The following is a 20332-nucleotide window of genomic DNA, read 5'->3' on the forward strand; positions in this document are numbered from 1 at the left end:
CTCCCACAATGCACTGGGGCAGCCGTATATACAGGGCAGTGTGGGAGAGAGAGGGCGTCTGTAGGACGGGGGGAGGCTGGAACGGCGGGGCGGAGGAGGTGGAAGGAGGGGACGGTCCTGCTGTCTACAGGAGCCTCAGAAAGCAGCGTTGAGATCTGAGCTGTGGGGGGGACCCGCTGCTACTGAACTGCTCATAAGGCAGGTGTCCTCTGTGTTTAATATTGGAGCTGCTCTCCTCAAGGCTGCGGGAGGGGGGATCGTTCAGCATGAAATGTGAAATCCGTGGTCGTAGCCGCCTCACGCATAGTTTCCCCTCCGCCAGCGTCTCGGCGCTCCGGTGAACTTCAGTAAACAGGGCTTTGATATCCGCTCCCCCTTCACAGGCCAGAGCGCCGTCGTCGACACACTGACAGAGCGTCGAGGGCTTTAATTGATTCTGTGTCTCGCAACAACACTGTGCATTAAAGTGTTTCAGCTTTGTTGTTGTTTTTTCCCAGCACCCGGCCTGGGGGGGAATGCTAGACTTATGTATTTATTTCTCTCTCCCTCTGGACAGAAGCTGTCATTTTTCATCAGCTTTTAGACTTCCTCTGTGGAGTCCCTTGTGGCTCATGGCATAGACTGATTCCCTGACCTCCACACACGTGTGCCAACACAACCTCTTGGGATGTCAAAGGGAGGGAAATAACTTGCGCTGTGCCTGCAAACCGTGAAGAGGCTCCTTAAAATCGACAATAAATAAATATCTAGGGTCATAGTGTCCACCTGGCATTACGTCTGCCAGTCACACGTTTGTTAGTCTGCATTGAGGGCCGTTTATAAATCAGCTCTGTGTGTTCCAGCTAAAGTGAGATGGAATTAATCAGATTCTTTTCATTATTTGTCCGTATTCAGTCCCTCGGGTTGTAGTGTTACAGTTATGGGCCGATTAAGACTGAACAATCAGTCAGGCATCACTGATTCACAGGCCTGAGATGACACATCACTTGAAATATAGCGCTTTTGAAGTATAGCGCCTTTTAAAGAATAGAATTGTCATTAGACATTATAAGCTGTTCTTAAAATATATAATTACAGCAGATGGATGGATAATCCTGCCTTAGCTCGTCTTGTTTTAATCTTTTCCTGCCTGATTGAGAGGGATCGATCTCTAGGCTTTATCATCTGTTGTCGTTGTGGTCATGTGATACCTGGGGAATCCTGAGCAGTCCAGGGCTTGGGGAACGCAAACGCACCTGGAGAAAGCCAGCTCGACTCCTCTCCAGCGTCCGTGCTGGTTATGAGGTTATGCCGCAGCCTGCCATTAGACATCTGTTTAGATGGTTCGAGTGCGGTGCTGTAACTGCATGTAAATGGCAGGAACTTAAAATCACATTCAAACAGTCACAGCTGCAGCTCGATGGCTGTGAGCGGCAGGAAGAGGTATGCTCGGCCGCCAAGGCCGCCGCGCTCCCGTGTCAATCGGGCACCGAGAGAAACTGCGGCACGAATGGATTCCTTTTCGTTTTTGCATCCAGAGCCGTTCTCTGTCTCTGCACACTGGACACTGGATCTGCAGCTGAAACACAGGCTGTTTCGAATAACCCGATCAATAAATACTCAGTTGACCTGCAGTGTGTGTGTAAGAGGCTCGTAAATCTGTCGCTGGCAGAGATGAGCGCTTCGTTGTGTGGCTTTTAGCTCGGTTAAAACAAAACAGCACGCCGTATAATCTGGTAATTCCTTCAGTGCTGTTTAATTACTTCGCTAATTGGCTGCATTATCCCGTCGTGTTGCTGTGAAATGGGGGCTATTAGGGGTGGCCTTTTAGTCCCATTATGAAGCAAACGTAGCTTCCTCAGAGCCGGGGGGAGTGACAGCGGAGGGCCGTAGAATCGCAAAAGGGGGCCGCGCTGCCGAATCCAGTGTGAATTCGAGTCAGGCCCCCACTCCAGCTACTCTCCTGATGCCGATACACGTTTGGCTCTCTCCCAGGACTCCCTGCCATTGACATGTTTCGACTGTTGTGTTGCCGTGGGGGGGGGAATGTCATCCTAACATTCCTGAACACAGAGGTGTGACGGGGTGGGAGGCTGTGAGTAAGGGCTGTAGGGGTGTGTGTGTCTGTGAGAGCGTGTGTGTGTTTCTGCGTGCGTGTGAGTGTGTGTTTCTGTGAGTGTGTTTGTGTGTGTGAGTTTGTGTGTGTCCGTAGCCTCTGCATTCCCACATGCACTCTGACTGCTAATGAGCCCCACACCTCCATCCATCACTGTGACGGCAGGTAGGCAGATTTGCTGTGTGTGTGTGTGTGAGAGAGAGAAAGAGAGAGAGAGAGGGAGGATGTGTTAACCAGGAGACAGAGAGCCGCGGAAGCGCCTGTGTGCATTAGCCGGGCTGATGTGTTGCCATCGATCGGCAGCGCAGTCAGCCTGGCTCTCATAAGAGCTGGCGCTGATGAGCTCAACAGGGGGGTTTAATTAGAACAGATACAACACCAGGGCCGGAGATCTCCTCCTCCTCCTCCTCTTCCTCTTCCTCTTCTTCAGGAGACCGCTTTTGTTAAAGAATAGAAGCAACGAGAGAATAATCACTCGCTCTCCGTTTTAGAAAAGCCGGATGTGCCCTTGGAATCATTCCTCTCTCTGGGTTTCTGAAGACATGCCTCTCTCTCTCCCTGGGCAGCTGGGGGCTTATTGATCCCAGAGAAATCGAAGGATCCCAGTCAAAACCGCTCCCAAGCTTAGGTAACTTTGTCCCCAACCCCCACAACTCTCTGAGTAAAGAAGTGCACTGCAGTGAACAGACTCGATTCAAACCCCCGCTTTCTTTTGTCCTCTGGTTGCCGTTTCCTTGCTTGATCTTGAGGTCAATTCCTTTCATGACTTTTATGATGCAAAAACATGTGAATTCAGTCTCATCGGATCATTTGCACCACAGAACATCAATTTTTTAAAAGATCATTATTATATTCTGTTTGATTAGGCACACAGCAGGCTGCTGCACGAGAGACACACCTCGCCTTTCCCTTTCAATAACCTGTGAAAACCTCCCAGCCATACCTACACTACCATAGTGTTGAATCTGACAGTGCAGGCGGATGTTAACGTGTGACTGGCGTGAAGCAGCCCTGCCACCGGCGCCCCACACGGAAGCCTGACTCCCTCAGTAGATCCTCTAAAGGTGAACCCTAAACTCGCACGTAGCCCTCGTTTCAATCCACAGCCCGGTTCTCGCCTCGTGCGTATCTCTGCTCTCCGTCGGCGAGGCGTATCCACAGCATCAGCAGACCGCGGCTCTTTCTGCTATCAATCTCGATGTATTCTTGGCAGGAAAAGTGTGAGAGTGTCTTCGGATCTAAAACTGCGACTCAGATTTTTTTCCTTTAATAAGTGAAGCGTGCATCGGGGGAGGTGCGTTTCTTCCCACGCGAGACGAGCCCAAACTGGACCAAAACTGTCAATGTCGTAGAAAAGACGCAGGACAATTTGAACCCGAATCACGGCGGAGATCTGGGAAGGCCCGGTTCTGTGTAGGACCCTGTACCGGAGCACAGGGGGGCAGGTGGTTGTGAAGTTGCTCATATTTCTCACAGCAGATGCATTAGAGCTGCAGCCCTGAGAAACCATTGCCCGCCACTGATTTATTATCCTCATTTCAGTAACTCTGCTCTCGCCCGGAGATCCCGACTCCGTTCCCTTTCTTTCTTGCAGGCGAAAGACACGCGGATTTGTCTTCGGCCCGTGAATTATTTACGTGTTAATTCCTCCAGATACACCCGGCATAAACAAATTTACCCACCGCCGGCCTTTGAGATTGAGATTGACTTCAGTCCCTTTTCGGTTCCTCGGTTTTCTAGGAGAAAAATAAAACCCAATCGCAGTTGGATTTCTAACTGGTATTAAGGAGCTTCTAACATTAAGTAAATGAAACCGCACTCGGGTACAGACTGACATCACATCCCAGGACAAGTAAAAAGTCACACTTGAACCCCTTTCCTATGAGCTGCACACATTAGGAAGAGATCATACTATAGGAACACGTGCCAATGTGTGAGCGTCACGCCCCAGCCGTGTTTGATCATGTCATCCTGAACTGAATCCTGAGTCACACCTGTCAGAGAGCACTATAACACCCTCACAGCGAGCAGAGACGATTAAAAAGAAACCAGATTAAGCGCCATGGCGGTGTTGATGATTTCACGATGAGAGTAAACATTGCATCATGTGTCCGGTCTCCGTTCTGATAGCTGGTGAGCTCCAGAGTGCCAGCTCTCTCCGCGGTGTGGCCTCCTGCTGTCCACACGGCCTGGCGTCTGTCCTCCCCCTGCAGCGCCGTCCCGGGAGAGAGAGTCCAACGCAATGATAATAATGATAAAATGTCCAGGAGGGGAAGGTGAACGATCGCTGTTATGAGGAAATAGACCCACCGTATCGTTTGTAATGCGGCGCTGCGGCCGTGTCTGTGGCCCAGAGTCAGAGCAGACACTTACAAACGAGCTCCCGTTCCCGGAGTCTCGTATCTGTGATTTTTCATCCCAGCCCGGGCTCCACGGGGGGCGATATCTGCGTGGCCGGGGGGGGCTCTCGAACGCACTCTTGTAAATACATCATAACCGGCCCGTACAGCACACAAAGATGCATTTCTTTCATATCGGGGTTGAGCTTCAGGCCATTCTGGGATGTGCGGCCGTTGCTTCCTGTAAATGAGTTTGTGAGGGTGAAGACTGTGGCAAAATCATTTTAACGATGTGCCACCGGTTGGAGGGAATGGAACGTAAATCAGAAGCAGAGAACTCGGGGAGAGGAAAAGAAAAAACTATTGGTGTTACTCTTATTTTACTATTGTGGTGTAACGATGCAACATACCGGCCACACAGGCTGCCTTGGTGAAAGCTCAGCAGTGTTCATTTCCGAAGCCAGGAGATGATGATTATTGGTTTCATGGGCTCTGGTGAGAATAAATATAGCTGTCAAATGAATGGGTTTTACATTTCAGTTATTCTTTATGTTGTCTTAGCGGTTTATTCTCTCATTGTTTACTTCCTGATTGGCTTCTGAATCTGCAGTGCAGCGCAATCCGTCTCCAGATGTCAGCTCCTAATTGCGTAGCGTCCGTGAAACCCCTCAGACGGACAGAGGCGTGCGTGGAGGCCGTGTTCGAACGTTAGCCGAAAGCAATTGTATTAGACTTCGAGGTTTGAACACTGAAAACAAAAACAGCAAATGTGTAATTTCAATAATCGGGGGGTTTGTGCACAGCACTGTAATCCGCTGAACCTTGCTATTGCCTCTTAAGTCAGCGTCACTGATCCATCAACGTGCTGACAGCAGCGTCTAATTGAAGAAGTTGAGCTACGGGCGCGGTGTGCCGGACCCCACCAGCGCTAAGTGAACTGGGTCAACCGCAGCACCGCGAACGCACAGCAGGTGAGAGAGGCAAGAACATGCAGGCTGGTGGGAGACGGAGCGGCAGAGCAGCGCTATGAGACTGCGGAGGCTGTGTCGGCCCAGCGCCCGGGCAGTGCGTTAATGAAATGGCTGGGAAGTGAGTCACCGGCCAGCTTGGGGGCAAGTGGGGACAAGCAGCAGGGGAGGGCATGGAGGCAGGGTCACCAGAGCTCAGGGCAGCTTTGATCTCATTGCAAAAGTGCGCCGGGTCACCCGGGCACAGAAACGGCTGCGCAGCCCCTTCTGCCAAGTTCACATCGGCAACCTGCCCGGGCGGCACTGAGGTTTGTGTTGATGGAGAGCGATGATATCAAACTGAACATGCACGAGTGTCGAGGCTTTGTGCAGCTCTCTACTTGCCTGTAATTCAGGGCAGTAATGACTGGGTCAGTATAGCGTGGTGTCAGTGAGACCTGGGGAAGTACAGCACAGTGCCACCATGGTGGATCTTCAGACCTGGCAGGCCGTTGTGTTCTGTTTACTGGCCTCAGGACAACCTTTCTGTCGGATTAGTTCAGCCTGAATGTATAGTGTAAACAGTTTTCCATCCTGTCAGGCTCAGGTTTCAAATGTCATCCTGAGATCCACAAACTCAAGTCCAGTGTTAGTCCATTAGTAATGGAAGCAGATCCACAATCTCTCCCTCGCTCCCTGGCCGCTGTAAGTGTTGCTGACCCATGTGACTGTGACAGCCATTGGACACGCACACGCACACGCGACAGAGCCGAGGAGAGCAGAGCTGCAAGGGAAACTGGCACCATTCCTGCAATGATGGGTTTGTGCGTCTGTACGTGTTGCTGCTGTGTAAAAGTCAGAGGCGTTCCACTCCTCCGGATCAATTCAAACACATAAGCAACTTTTAAAGCTTTACAAGTTTAAACTTGCCAGGCAATGGCGGATGTCATCCTGGATAGCGGATAAACGAGAACATCGCAGGATTTGTCTTCCCTACAGGAGCTTGACTCGTTATTGTCACATCAACTGGGTGTTAGTGTTTCTTTACTCCCTATTCTTACACGTTGATAGTAATTATAGACCCCAAAGATGACAGGAAGTGTTGCTGTGTCTCCTCTCCAACGACAGATTAATGCACAGTGGAGATGAAACAATACCACATTCAAAACGGGGAAAGATGCACAAAACCATCTTTTTAGAAACCACGCTCGTGCCTTTAAATGGCATTCGTTTGGCCATTTCCCTTTTCATCCAGACGCTGGGGCCGGTCAGGGTTGGAAAAAACACCAAATAAGATCCCTGATACGTCTGCCAAACCTGTTATATTCTCCCTGAAAATAACAACACCGCCGATAATATAAAGAGATGAATTGTCATCTTTGTTGATCAGTCCCACTGCATAATTCATGTATCTGTCCAATATCTGTCTGTCCAGTGGGTGACAGTCGAAACCGCTGCTTTGATAATCTACTCTATTGCGGCTAGACGTTCAGGGTGGCTTTGAAGTGAAGGGACTTGTCTCCTGGCATCACCAGAGCGCTCGGCGGCTCGGTATCGGTGGCGCTCGCAGCTCACAGCTGCAGAAGTCACCGCCGCTCTGCAGCACCGTCAGGGCAAAGGTGGGGGGGGCCAGAAGGGTCCTCCTTCTCCGAATTTCTGCACAGATGCGCATAGCTGTGAAAAAAACGATAGGCTTCCCGCAGAGAGCCTGAGTCACAGCAGAGAGTCGGACAATTAGCACCTCATTAAGCCGGGCCCTCTCGGTGTATCGGCAGGACTCTCCGCGAATGGCTGATCTGTCTGCGGTGACGGGCTCGGCGTTCGGGAAGAGAGCAGCAGGACGTGGCAGGAATATGCAATTAGTTCAGCATCGTTAATGGGTTGTCCGAAGGCTCAGAGCAGTGTCACAACCCCAGCTGAATCATTACACACACACACACACACACAGCTGGAGTACTGGGCTCGCTTCTCTCTCACCCACACCGAACACCTCTCACACATCGCTTGCATTTGCAACATTCACCAATTATTGCCCTTCCTCGTCTGAGCTGCAATAAGAGCTAATTGGCACTAAGAAAGAGACGGTGCCTTTTAGCTTATTACTAAGTGAAAGGGGGATTTTTTTTTTCCATCCTTCCCTTCTCTGTTTCTCCTCTCCTCTGTTTTGACAGCTCCGCCACCGAGCTCCACAAATATTTTGGCTCCCGAGAATTGGATACGAGCCTGTGGTTTTGTTCTCCCGCTCGCTTAAGTGAGACTGCAAGGAGAGTGTCATAGCAACTGTTTTGAGTAAAAAGAGGTTTTGTTGTTGGAGAAACACGGGGGGCTAAACCTCAGTTTTGGGAGGGGGGTGTTGGCGGATGTCTTAACGTTCCTTGCCGTGACAAGCGCGGTGCTTTTGGCGATCTGTAGAACAAAAGGGTTTAATTTTTTATTGGGGGAAGAGAAATCCCTTTCAAATAGTACAATGGAGTCGTCTTTCTTTTACTCAACGTTGAATATGTAATTCTCTAAGCCGCTAAGTCTGCTAGACAAATGTTCCAATTATGTCCTTTGATGCATTAAAGGGATGCTTAGTCAAACCTTTTATGTTCCTCATTTCTTTTCATTCCCTGGATTTTAGTTTTTGTACAAAAAAAAGGCACATTTTCCAAATACCTGCAGAGAAATAGGTTTCACCGGCAGTCAGACCTGCGACGGGAGTCTCTGGAGTCGGTCTGATAACACGGCTGTGACGCAGTGAGAGAGAGCGCCCACTTCTGAGGGAGATCTGGGGAAATTCACACCGGGTTTAGGGGAGAGAGAATGAAGGCAATTTAATTCTTGTATGTAGCGCTTACGGCCAGATTACTGTAGGGCACAGTACAGAGACGTAGAGTATATAGTTTCAGAGCCAGATATTTCGAAATAGACGATCACAAATCCACTTTGCATTGCATGAGTGATACGGGCTGTATTTTAGATTTGTAGCGTTATCTCAGTGTCCAAAATGTGTAGTGAGAAGCACGGTTTAGGGCTATCTGTGGCGTCTGTATGCAACGCCTTCACTCTCTCTCTCCCTCCCTCTCTCTCTCTCTCTCTCCCCCCTCACGTGTATAGTGTCCTTATCATGTTGTCAGTCTATCAGCCTCCCTCTCTCTCTGTCTGTCTGCGCCGTATCCTGTCGGTTTTGCTGTCTCTCTCTCCCTGTGTTCAGTCGATGTGTGTGTCTGTCCGGTCGGTCTGACTCTCATCCTCTGCTCGTGTCCACAGTGCTGCTGCGGGAGGAGGTGGCCCAGCTCCAGGAGGAGGTTCACTTGCTGCGGCAGATGAAGGACATGCTGACCAAGGACCTGGAGGACTCTCAGGGGGGCTGCTCGGCCGAGCTGCTGTCCGCCACCGAGCTCAGGGTGCAGCTGGCGCAGAAGGAACAGGAGCTGGCACGCGCCAAGGAGGCCCTGCAAGGTGTGTATCGCTCTCGCTGTCCTGAGCCGCGTGGACGTCCCCATGCCGGTCTCTCAGTCAGATGTGCCTGTCCAGCGTTGGGTGGACACGGGGGGACACTGGGAGGAACGATCGTCCTGTAGTCGTCGGACAGGCACTCCCTGTGGTCCTGCTGGGCGGCTACATTGAGTGAAATCACCTGCCTTTCAGAGTGACCAGGATCATAAGAACATAAGACAGTGTCCAATCGAGAGGAGGCCATTCGCCCCATCGTGCTCGTTTGGTGTCCATTAATAACTAAGTGATCAAGGATCCTATCCAGTCTGTTTTTGAATGTTCCCACATTGTCTCTTCAGCCACATCGCTGGGGAGTTTGTTCAGATTGTGACGCCTCTCTGTGTGAAGAAGTGTCTCCTGTTTTCTGTCTTGAATGCCTTGAAGCCCAATTTCCATTTGTGTCCCGGGTGCGTGTGTCCCTGCTGATCTGGAAAAGCTCCTCTGGTTTGATGTGGTCGATGCCTTTCATGATTTTGAAGACTTGGATCAAGTCCCCACGTAGTCTCCTCTGTTCCAGGGTGAAAAGGTTCAGGTCCTCAGTCTCTCAGTAGGACGTTCCCTTCAGACCTGGAATAAGTCTGGTTGCTCTCCTCTGAACTGCCTCTAGAGCAGCGATATCTTTCTTGAAGTGTGGAGCCCAGAACTGTCCACAGTATCCAGATGAGCTCTAACTAGTGCACTGTACAGTCTGAACATCACTGCCCTTGTTCTCAATATACCCTAGCATTGTGTTTGCCTTTTTTATTGCTTCCCGTATGAGACCTGCTGACAGATCCATCTGTCTCGCTGCTGGAACTATTGATTCCACATTTTTCGATCTGTCAGACCATCACGTCCCACCGTAGATATATAGGGCTGACGTATTCTGTTAATGTTAAGGATGGTTCAGGAGAATCATCCGTCTGTCTTCCCAGGATCAGTCAGTAGACTCTGCTGAATTATTGACCCTCGACCTGGAGGACTGAATTTCTCATTGCAGTCATTTCTGAGACCCTGGTCAGTGTGAAAAGGAGAGAAACGTGAACAAATAATCATTCGTTTGAACTCGGTCTGCCGTGTGTGAAGTGTTTCATAAGTAGAGCTTTCATTTCATGTTCAAATCGGAGCTAGACTATCAAATTGATGAGTGAAGTATCCGGAGGGCTGATCAGGAGTTGTTGTAAGAGCGCGTGGATAAATAGGAGCAGATTAATTAATACACATTAATTCACAGATACAGCCTCACTCCCGTGCATGGGGCTGTGCAATGTCAAGGCACATCCCAGAGATCGTGGCTTCCTTCAGATATTCTCCGCACCGCGAAGAGAGAGTCTGTGATCTGTAGCTATCACTATGCCTTGCCAGGAGGCCGCAATCTCTGACCCGTCTCGCTGGGGGAGGCGCACCGCCGCAGGCACTGACAGAGCCGCCACAGAAGTAATGAAACGCAAATGAGGAAGTTTGTCAGCTCATCGCACCCCGGGCAGGAAGCGAAATGGAATCGGCAGATCAGCATGGTGGCTGGCGGTCTTCTCTTAGGCGTTCGTCGTTTCGGGTCGCTGTGATTGCTCGGTCGCATTGCCGAGGGCCCTGCGATGGGGACGTCCGTGCATGTTAGGAAACTGTTGAGGAACTCGGTCGGGTCTTCAGCACAGTGGTAGTCCAGTGTGTTTGAGAAGAGCGCTCTGTGGAAAGAGAGAGAGAGAGATGGAGGGAGAGGGTTAAACCGAGGAGGGAGCGGGGGCCGGGGCAGTGTGAGAAAATCCAATATCGCTGCTGTAATTCAGGGCTGGGAGCTGGCTGTTATTGACTTTGGGGGGGATAATTTATGGGGCCCTTATTGCGAATGGAAATGTCTGACATTAACACACACTGCAGCCGCTTCCTTTGAAGCTCCAGCAGCAGAGTGTAGCTGTTATTTATTTGTGTAATTTCTGTGGTTCCTTTAATTTGCGTTGTCGTGGTTGTTCCCCGCACAACTGGAGACGCTCATTGCGCTGCGACGGCCCGGTGACAGATCGGGGAGAAAATTGCACCGTGCGATCTCACCGGGAGAGAGAGAGAGCCCTGATTCACGGCTCCGGCCCAGACCCGACACCGCGGGCTGAGACGCGCTCTTCTGAGAGCCGGGAAACCATAGTAACGCTGCGGAGAAGCATCCCTGGCTGTGTCGCACGGCTGAGAGAGAGTTGCCCCCCCGTCTGGTTCGCCTCTATTTCATGTGTATGAATCGGCACATTGATATCCCCTCCTCCGTTTCGAATTCTGGCAACGGGGCGATCGTTCGGAAATCTGCGCTTTGATCCTGGCATTGTTTGCTACCGTGGAGTCTCTCTAAACTCACCCAGCACTTCGTATGCCTCTGGAAATCATAGTTTCTTCTTTTTGGTGGGGGGGTTCTGACTGCGCTGCTGGTCTCTGTTCCCAATCGTTCACTCTTGATTCGGCCCAAGTTACTGTCCCAAAGAGGAGGCTCCCAGGCCCCTCGCTTCTGACCGTCACAGCTCAGTGGTTTGGGGCAATAGAGACGTAGTACTGACACTGCAGTTGTGTTCGCACCTTTCAGTGGGGTCTGCGGATTCTTCCTATGTACAATTGTGTTGTTTATAAACAGCCATGATCTCAGACACAGACTATTTGCATTGATGTAATCCTGATTTGAATGTCCAACATCCGGTAGCGTCAGTGTGCTGTAGATTAAAATAGCTGGCGTCGTTAATTAAGTGCGGTTGTTCTGGGATCGGGTTCATCCCTCTCTCACGGCACCGCAGAACTGTGAACCGCCACGGGTCCGTCTTTGATCGTGCTGGCAGCTCCTTCCCCATCCTGCTCTGCGTGAACTACAAACAGATCCGGCCTCTTTGTGGGACTGGGCCCCGACTCTAATTGCTTCTGCTCCGAGCTGCCGCCGGGCGCGAGTTATCGCACATCTCCAAGGAAGGCTTAGCCGTAATCCACCCGTCACTGTTCAAACCTGGATTGATTTCAGACAAGAGAGTAAATATAAACCTGGTTTTAAGGTTCCGTGCAGCCCTGATTAAAATATAATCCCCGGTTTAATCTGGATTAGTGGTTAATTCCCTTTCCCTGTTTGAGGGTTGAGCTGCACCTGAAACGATGGCGCTGCACCGAAAGATGAACACAACAGGGAAGTGTCTAACTGGGTCACCGACTCTTGCCAGGAGACTTGAGGTGAGACCAGTGTGGTTCTCTCACCTCGAGCTGCAGTGCCAGCAGTTTCCATGGGTGTTTCTGTAAAAGTTTTAAATGTTTGGCAACTATAAACTGGATGATGTATCCCCTTGTATCACCGCTCTCCATCATAAACTGCTGTCCGCTGAGAGGTGTGCCTAGAATTGCTTAATTTGGTTTATATGCAAGTAATCACATAACTATTTGAAACAACCTCTCTTATAAATACTGATATTATTATTTATTTATTTGTGTGTATTGTGGCAGTTTCATCTTTCTACACAAAGGGACGCGTCATGATGTCAGAGAAATGAAATATAACGCGGTATAGTGTGATGATAAGATGTCACTTCCACAGTTTTGGAGTTTACATGGTGCATGAAGAATTGAGAGTGAGGGACGATAAATGAAGAGCCACGGAATGCAGTGAAATGTGCAGAAATCCATCATCGCAGAAGCACTGTCAATTATTCATATATACACACACACACATATACACTCACCTAAAGGATTATTAGGAACACCTGTTCAATTTCTCATTAATGCAATTATCTAACCAACCAATCACATGGCAGTTGCTTCAATGCATTTAGGGGTGTGGTCCTGGTCAAGACAATCTCCTGAACTCCAAACTGAATGTCTGAATGGGAAAGAAAGGTGATTTAAGCAATTTTGAGCGTGGCATGGTTGTTGGTGCCAGACGGGCCGGTCTGAGTATTTCACAATCTGCTCAGTTACTGGGATTTTCACGCACAACCATTTCTAGGGTTTACAAAGAATGGTGTGAAAAGGGAAAAACATCCAGTATGCGGCAGTCCTGTGGGCGAAAATGCCTTGTTGATGCTAGAGGTCAGAGGAGAATGGGCCGACTGATTCAAGCTGATAGAAGAGCAACTTTGACTGAATTAACCACTCGTTACAACCGAGGTATGCAGCAAAGCATTTGTGAAGCCACAACATGTACAACCTTGAGGCGGATGGGCTACAACAGCAGAAGACCCCACCAGGTACCACTCATCTCCACTACAAATAGGAAAAAGAGGCTACAATTTGCACAAGCTCACCAAAATTGGATAGTTGAAGACTGGAAAAATGTTGCCTGGTCTGATGAGTCTCGATTTCTGTTGAGACATTCAGATGGTAGAGTCAGAATTTGGTGTAAACAGAATGAGAACATGGATCCATCATGCCTTGTTACCACTGTGCAGGCTGGTGGTGGTGGTGTGATGGTGTGGGGGATGTTTTCTTGGCACACCTTAGGCCCCTTAGTGCCAATTGGGCATCGTTTAAATGCCACGGCCTACCTGAGCATTGTTTCTGACCATGTCCATCCCTTTATGACCACCATGTACCCATCCTCTGATGGCTACTTCCAGCAGGATAATGCACCATGTCACAAAGGTCGAATCATTTCAAATTGGTTTCTTGAACATGACAATGAGTTCACTGTACTAAACTGGCCCCCACAGTCACCAGATCTCAACCCAATAGAGCATCTTTGGGATGTGGTGGAACGGGAGCTTCGTGCCCTGGATGTGCATCCCACAAATCTCCATCAACTGCAAGATGTTATCCTATCAATATGGGCCAACATTTCTAAAGAATGCTTTCAGCACCTTGTTGAATCAATGCCACGTAGAATTAAGGCAGTTCTGAAGGCGAAAGGGGGTCAAACACAGTATTAGTATGGTGTTCCTAATAATCCTTTAGGTGAGTGTATATCAAACTCCCATCTAAGCTGACCTGGAGTTGTACAGTTCGGGTGTTTGGACTCACGAGGACCGCAGTTGAAGCGCTGCAGGATTAGAACGACCCCCCCGCTCTGACATCACCGCCGCCGCCCCCTGCTGATCTCCCACAGTCCCTCCAGGCCGGGCGATTCACTCATTTGCCCCCATCGGTAGCGTCTCGTGTGCGGGTGTCTGGATTTGTTTTCTGCGTGTGTCTATGGCGAGTGTATGTCAGTACGTGTGCGTGTGTGCGTGTGTGTGTGTGTGTGTGTGTGTGTGTGTGTGTGTGTGTGTGTGTGTGTGTGTGTGATGTGCGTCTCGATCAGTATTCCCCCCCAGCCTGTCAGTGCCACTGTGTTGCTGTGAGCCACTGCGTCCGATTATTGATTTCCTGACAGCTCTGCTCCCGACGGCGGGATGTCTTATTTATCGGAACTGAAAAAGACACTTTTCGGGGATTAGCGTGCATCATCGCTATTTCTCTCTCTTCTGCGTCTTCTCCCAGCCTCTTCTTGTTCTTGATGTTTCTGCCTCGAAAAGTCTTCAGCCGTGTTCGTGCGAAAAGCTTGTAGATGCCTCCCCTCTGCCTTAAAAAATGCGGAAATAAAAAGTCAATAGGCATCAGGCCTCATCTTTTATTGCAGTCAGTTTTGGCTAAACGCTGCCAGGACCTGCGGTTTTGTTTCTGCAGGATGTGGTCTGTTAAGAGGCAAAGTTAATAAACATTGGTGAAGTACAAGACCCACAATGCATTGTGTGGAACACGTCCTGCGGTCTTCAGTTTCGCATTCTGTCTGGATTAAGCGGATGCAGGCCAGCTGGTCACAGCCTTCTCTTTCAGTTTTAATGAATAGATATTGCTTAGAGCCATTACAGGCAGATGAGGAAAGAAAGAAACAATAAATAAATCAGAAGGAGTTGCTGGAGTTTACATATAGATCCACATTAACGACAGCAGTCAGTGAGTCATCACTCCCAATCGCATCGCAACATAATTACCTCCCGTCCCAAATTACAGGTTGTGGGTCTCCAGGCTGTTGCTCAGCGCGGCCGACGTGGACGCCGATCACAGAGCACTGACGGCCATGCCGATTGGAAATCAGCGAGGAGCCACGGCGAGACTGACAGCAGAGTGCGGCCGTACGCCACTGTCTCACCGAGATAGATCCGCTCGGTTAATGACAGATAGTGGCTTCTCCTCTAACAACAAATCCTTATCGGTATTAATCCCTGTATGACGCCCTGCTGTACAGCCCTCGCCATGAACAAAACACAGTGTACATTTTCTTATGTCTACCATTAGAGCATACGAAAGTGTTCAATCGAGAGGAGGCCATCCGCCCCATCGTGCTCATTTGGTGTCCATTAATAACTAAGTGATCCAAGAATCCTATCCAGTCTGTTTTTTGAATGTTCCCAAATAGTCAGCTTGAAACAGCATGTAAAATGTGCAGATTCCTGCGGTAAATGAACCCGGGCAAACGTGCGTCTGGGCCTCACTGCATCGACGGGTTCTGACAGCATCTTACGTCTTGCACGTGTCGTTGACAGACTCGTAATCCATTGAGACTCGAATCTGCACTTTCAGAGACTTGAGACTATCGATCGCCTCTAATGATGTGTATGTAAACCGGAAGCGCGCTCTACGGGGTTAATTAGCCTGCATGGCTGCAGTCAGTTCGGCGCTTGATTAAGTGAGTGACAGAAATGAAGCATGTTACAGTACTAGTTCTTAGGCAATTAATTGAAATGACAGGAAGCCGATGAAGCTCTACAGAGCAGAGGGAAATGAATTTCGGAGCTCACACCCCGAACAGGGTGTGAATCCGCTCGGGGTTTTGTGTGCCTTATTTTGACACACACATATTTACAGTTGGGGATGCAAATGAGTGTCTCTCTCCTGGGCAGGGAAAGCCCCTCTGTGAGTCTCTTCCTCAGAGCACTGAAACAGCCAGTCTGTGTGTGTGGGCGCTGTGTGTGTGTGTGGGCGCTGAGAAGACAATGGGAAGAGCGGTCTGCGCTGACGGCCGTGGGCTCCCGTCCTGCCGGGTTACAGGGAGTTCAGCGCCGGAGCAGGGGGTGGGGGCTCAGTCTGTCCTGGGAGATAGTCATCGAGAGAAGCCTGCTGTGGACAGATCAGCCCCTTGCCTCGATGTGTGAAAGTGACGTATTCGGGACCTGGAGCAGATGAACTGGGATCTGCCAGGCTTCGACGAGAAGGCCGTGTGTATTGTGTAAATATTGACCACCTCGCTTCCATCAAGCGTACGCCCGTTGTGTTTTCAATCAGGAGCAGTATTAGCAGTTTCAATACAATTTCTTTGATTGTTATAGTTTTTTGTGAAGATAATGTATAGGAGCTTGTTGCCACTACTTTGCGTTTTCATTGTGTGACAGCAGCTGTAAAACACAGTGTACCAGCCTTTCTCATGAGTGAATTAGGTCCTTAGTCTCCCATCTTCCCAATAGATAACATCCAACATCTATGAAGTCACCAGGTGTACGTGTTCTTCTCAGAGGCACTAGGAAGAGGAATAAGATCACGTGGTATGGTATGTCCGACATGCTCAGGCTCACGTGTCAAGCCACTCCGACAATTACTGGAGCCATCGCCTGAAAGAATATGAGTTAGTGGCGAGGTACCAATAAAGACTTCACAGCCCGTTGTCCCCTAATGACTTAAAAGCCCTCCTCACTCTTTCAGAAGCGAAGCTCGGCACCTGAGACAATGGCACAACACGGACGCACTTTCATCAGAGAGCTTAACTGGATTATAATTTAATCAATTTCACTGCAGCGAGGGGGGTATATGTTGAATTACAGCACTACTGAAATGGACTGGGCTACAATGTAAAATGCAAGCCTTTAACGCAGTCTTGGTTCTCTGTGCTCCGTTTTCAGTGCAAAGTCAGTGATTTTATTTATTTTTCTCCTCTCCCTCTCAGGAAAGGCACCCCTCATTAGCAATCACTATCATCCTCTTCTCTGGGGGTCTTAGGTTAGTGCACAGTGACACCCTGTGGTTGAACGTGGTTCTTGGTTGGGAAGATGACTGACTGCCTGGTGGTCAAAGGTCCCCTCTGTCTCTCAGAGGAAGAGGACTCGGTGATGCGTGAAATGGTCGCCTCGCCCCTGTTTGGATAAACATTTTTGCATAAATATATATGTCAGGTACTCTAGGGAGGCACCTTCAGCTGCATGGGCATTGTGCGGACCCGTCTGTCAGTCCTGGTGCTCTTAGTGTTGGTGTTGAGAAGGCAAAATAAAGGAGAGATTCTGTGACAGTGAAAGAGGAGGACTGAGAGAGAGAGAGAGGGTCCTCCCTTCCTGGCCTTTGGGAGGACGAAATCCACATTCTTGCCCAGAGTTTACGCTCTAGTTGACAAGCAGGAGCAAACAGCGAAGTGGGAGTGTTGGTATTTCCACGGCCCGACCGATAGTGTGGCGGCGGCCGTCCGTTGATCCGCCTGTCACCTGCACAGCCGTGTCCTGCGGAGCGTGAAGGAAGCGCAGCGCCTGACAGTGCGGACATCTCAGTTAAAGGGCCTCCTGCTCCTGACAGGGATTTGAGGTGGTGTGTTTTTCTTATTATTTCTCGTGTAGGTGTGCGGAGTGGCTTCAGGAGGGGGCTGCTGTGCGAGGCGGTACGTCGCGGTGCTGCCGAGATCATCTGGAACCTCCGCAGTTTTGTAGCACCGCTCGTTGGCCGCACAGCGAAATGAGACGCTCTCTCGTTGTGCTTTCAGTCTTTCGGCACATCCTCGCTCGCTTGCCTCCCGTTTACAAATTAGGCTGCGTAATAATAGCTTTTCAAACAGCATTTTTCATTCCTTTCAGGTTGAGCGAGGCCTGTGCAAAAAAGGAATAAAGAAAAGCCATACTTGAGCAAAGCCTGTACAAGATTACCTGTCGGGGATAAGAGTCAATCCCGCAATCTGTGACAGTTTACGTCTTTGACTGCAGTACAAGAACAATTCATTTCTCACATGCTTCACCGAGGCGTGCGTCTGCTAGCGTTTCCTCGTGAATGTGCCGGCAGCCTGGGGGTGTTGCTGAGAGCGGACTGGACCTGTTACACACGTGACAATTGCAGGATAAGAGCCCCTGCCTTGTTATTGAATTTGTACCAGCTTCCTTTCTGTTTTAAGCTTCACCTGTTGGCTTTTATCAACAAGGACACACCGCTTCTGTGAAGGAATTGGACATTTTACGTGGAATATGAACTCCCCTCACAGGACACGTGGGTCTGTCTAATTTGACCGTTTTGCCGTAACGCCCTCCAGTCACTGGCTGCTGCAGACTTGAATCGAGAAATGATCAAAACCAGAGACCCCCTGGGGACCCCCGGTTCAGACGGCTGTGTCAACAAGGCGGAAAGCGGCAGAGAACTGCGGGGGCACGCAGAGGATTCTCCGGAATTCACAAAGATCCTGGCAGTTGTTGCAATCTAGATCAGTCTGTTGATCACCAGACGTGAGGTAAACCGAGTCTGGTGCTTTGAACGGAGAGCGGGAGAGCGAGCGATTGAAGTGAAGGTAAACGGGGCGTCTCAAACAGCAGGGTGAGATCAGAAGGGCCTTGTCAATCAGCCGCCCTCCCGTCTCCCAGGTTTGCCAGCAAGCAGGTCTCGTTTGTCAGATAAAAAAAAGTGCGGCGGGAGGAATTCGACTTGACGTACTGGAAGAAAAAAGTTCTGAGCCATTGCTAACTTCTAACACACGTTCGTACTCAATTCTCTCGCTCTCTCTCTCTCTCTCTCTCTCTCTCTCGTACTCCTCCGATGAAGACGAGAGAAGGGGCCTTGATCCGAGCTCCTCCTTTGAAACGCTCCCACAACAAATTTCTCAGGCCGATCCGCTTCGCCTCCCGTGGGTGCTGCGGCACGGGGAAATCGGGAGGTTTCTAATTGTTTTTGACACGAGCAATAACTGGTGCCGGAGCGACGGAGACAGCTGAGAGACTCACCTCTGGAGCACAGCTGCTATCAGTGCATCTCCGCGGGAAAAGCAAGGCTCTTATTGCCGCTTTCATCAGCGTCTGCCTGCCTGCGCTTTTGTTCTCACCCCAGCCGTTCGTTTTTGTTTTCTCTCTCTCTCTTCTCCCTAAAGAGTCTAATTTGCTACTTTTGAATGAAGTGGGGATGCCTGCTTTGCAAGGAGCCATTTTAGCTCTAACGTTCATCCGGAGCAGAGTGTATGTAGTGTGTCAGTCCAGGTCTGCGTATGTTTTAAATGTGCTCTATAAATAAAGGTTGACTTGACTTGACTTGACTTTTCTTTCATATGTCCTAATATGAAGAATGTTAAGGCATTCTCACGTTCCCGAGTCGGGTCTTCAGACTGAGGCAGCGCAAAGCAGGGAAACACAAACATAAATCCTCCCGTTCCTCGTAGAGCCGTTGCAGCCCCTCAAAGAGATCACGAGGTCTCTGATAATGAAAGGAAACCACAGACATTACAGCGGCAATAAACTCTCTGATTCCCAGTGATACGGGAAGAGAGGTGGAGAAGGAATGAAAGCATGCTCATGCTTTTGGATGTGCAGCTTTGCTTATTTCATCGCTTTGATATGGCTGCTTTAGGGATGCGTGTTGGGGCGTCTGACTTTAGATGTTTTCTAATGTGCTTTTGAAGAAGGCGTTTGATTATAATGTTGTCTTGTCGTAGCTGGAAACTGTGACACATCTGCCAGGCAAAACCATAATTACAGTACAGTGATGCAGGAAACAGTCATAAGAAGTCTTAAATATGACCATGTTGTTTTCATTAGATAGGCAATGACTCGCTGCATCAGTTCCCATTGTGTGGAACTCCAGAGACTAGTCGAGAGAAGACCAACACCTGGGCTGGGGGGGCACGACACACAGGTCTTCAGCGTTGTCGATCACCGATCAGAGCGAGACACTGCAGTTCTCCCGACCCGTCTCCAGCCCAGTGAAGGGTGACTCTCTTGTGTGTGTTTTCAATCTTGCGCTCTCTTTTCTCGGCCTCGTGCCGTTTAAACAAGCGATATGGCACCGCGTTTCGCCTGGCTGCCGCAGCCCCGTTACGGCCCTCGCCCCCGATGCCTTGTGACAGGCCTGCAGGCACGCAATAAAGTGGAAAACGAATGGATTTCTCCGCCACAGACCGCGGCTCCGAGTCGGCTCTGCCTTTCTTCCCCCGATGCTGTGCCCGAGGGCGGGTGGCAGCTTTCGTTACCCCCAATGCGATGATCTCCGTGGCAGAGAGCGCATCACACTCCAGAGCCAAGCAGACGTCGCGCTCCATCTCTGGCTTCGCTCGGAGGGAGAGAGGCACCGGGCTGGGGCCCCTCCAGGCGCTGACATTGATCTTTATTCCCTCCCTAGTACAAGGACTGCTTAGATGGCACTTCCCAGTTATCAAAGCAGCCTTTCTTCCTGTGGCCGAGTCTCCGTTGTTTTTTGAGTTAGTCCTGTATGGCGATGATGATTATTCATATTAATATTATACAGAGCACATCGAATGCCGCAGCAGTGAGACCTCCTGTCTGCGGTGCCCTGGGATATGCCAGGATGAGAAGCACACTGTGAGTGCAGCGTGTTGTTAT

General features: G+C 49.9%; 1 protein-coding gene across 3 annotated transcripts in view; it reads left to right on the forward strand.

Moving 5' to 3' along the window:
- The window catches only part of LOC136714065 (kazrin), a 302349-nt gene that overhangs the window by 238547 nt on the left and 43470 nt on the right, over positions 1-20332 (forward strand). For all 3 annotated transcript variants that reach the window (XM_066691378.1, XM_066691379.1, XM_066691380.1), the window contains one exon: positions 8634-8825. In XM_066691378.1, coding sequence (XP_066547475.1) covers positions 8634-8825 — 192 coding nt within the window. The remainder of the gene's footprint in view (positions 1-8633; positions 8826-20332) is intronic.

Source organism: Amia ocellicauda, chromosome 18, assembly GCF_036373705.1.
Source record: "Amia ocellicauda isolate fAmiCal2 chromosome 18, fAmiCal2.hap1, whole genome shotgun sequence".
NCBI lineage: Eukaryota > Metazoa > Chordata > Actinopteri > Amiiformes > Amiidae > Amia > Amia ocellicauda.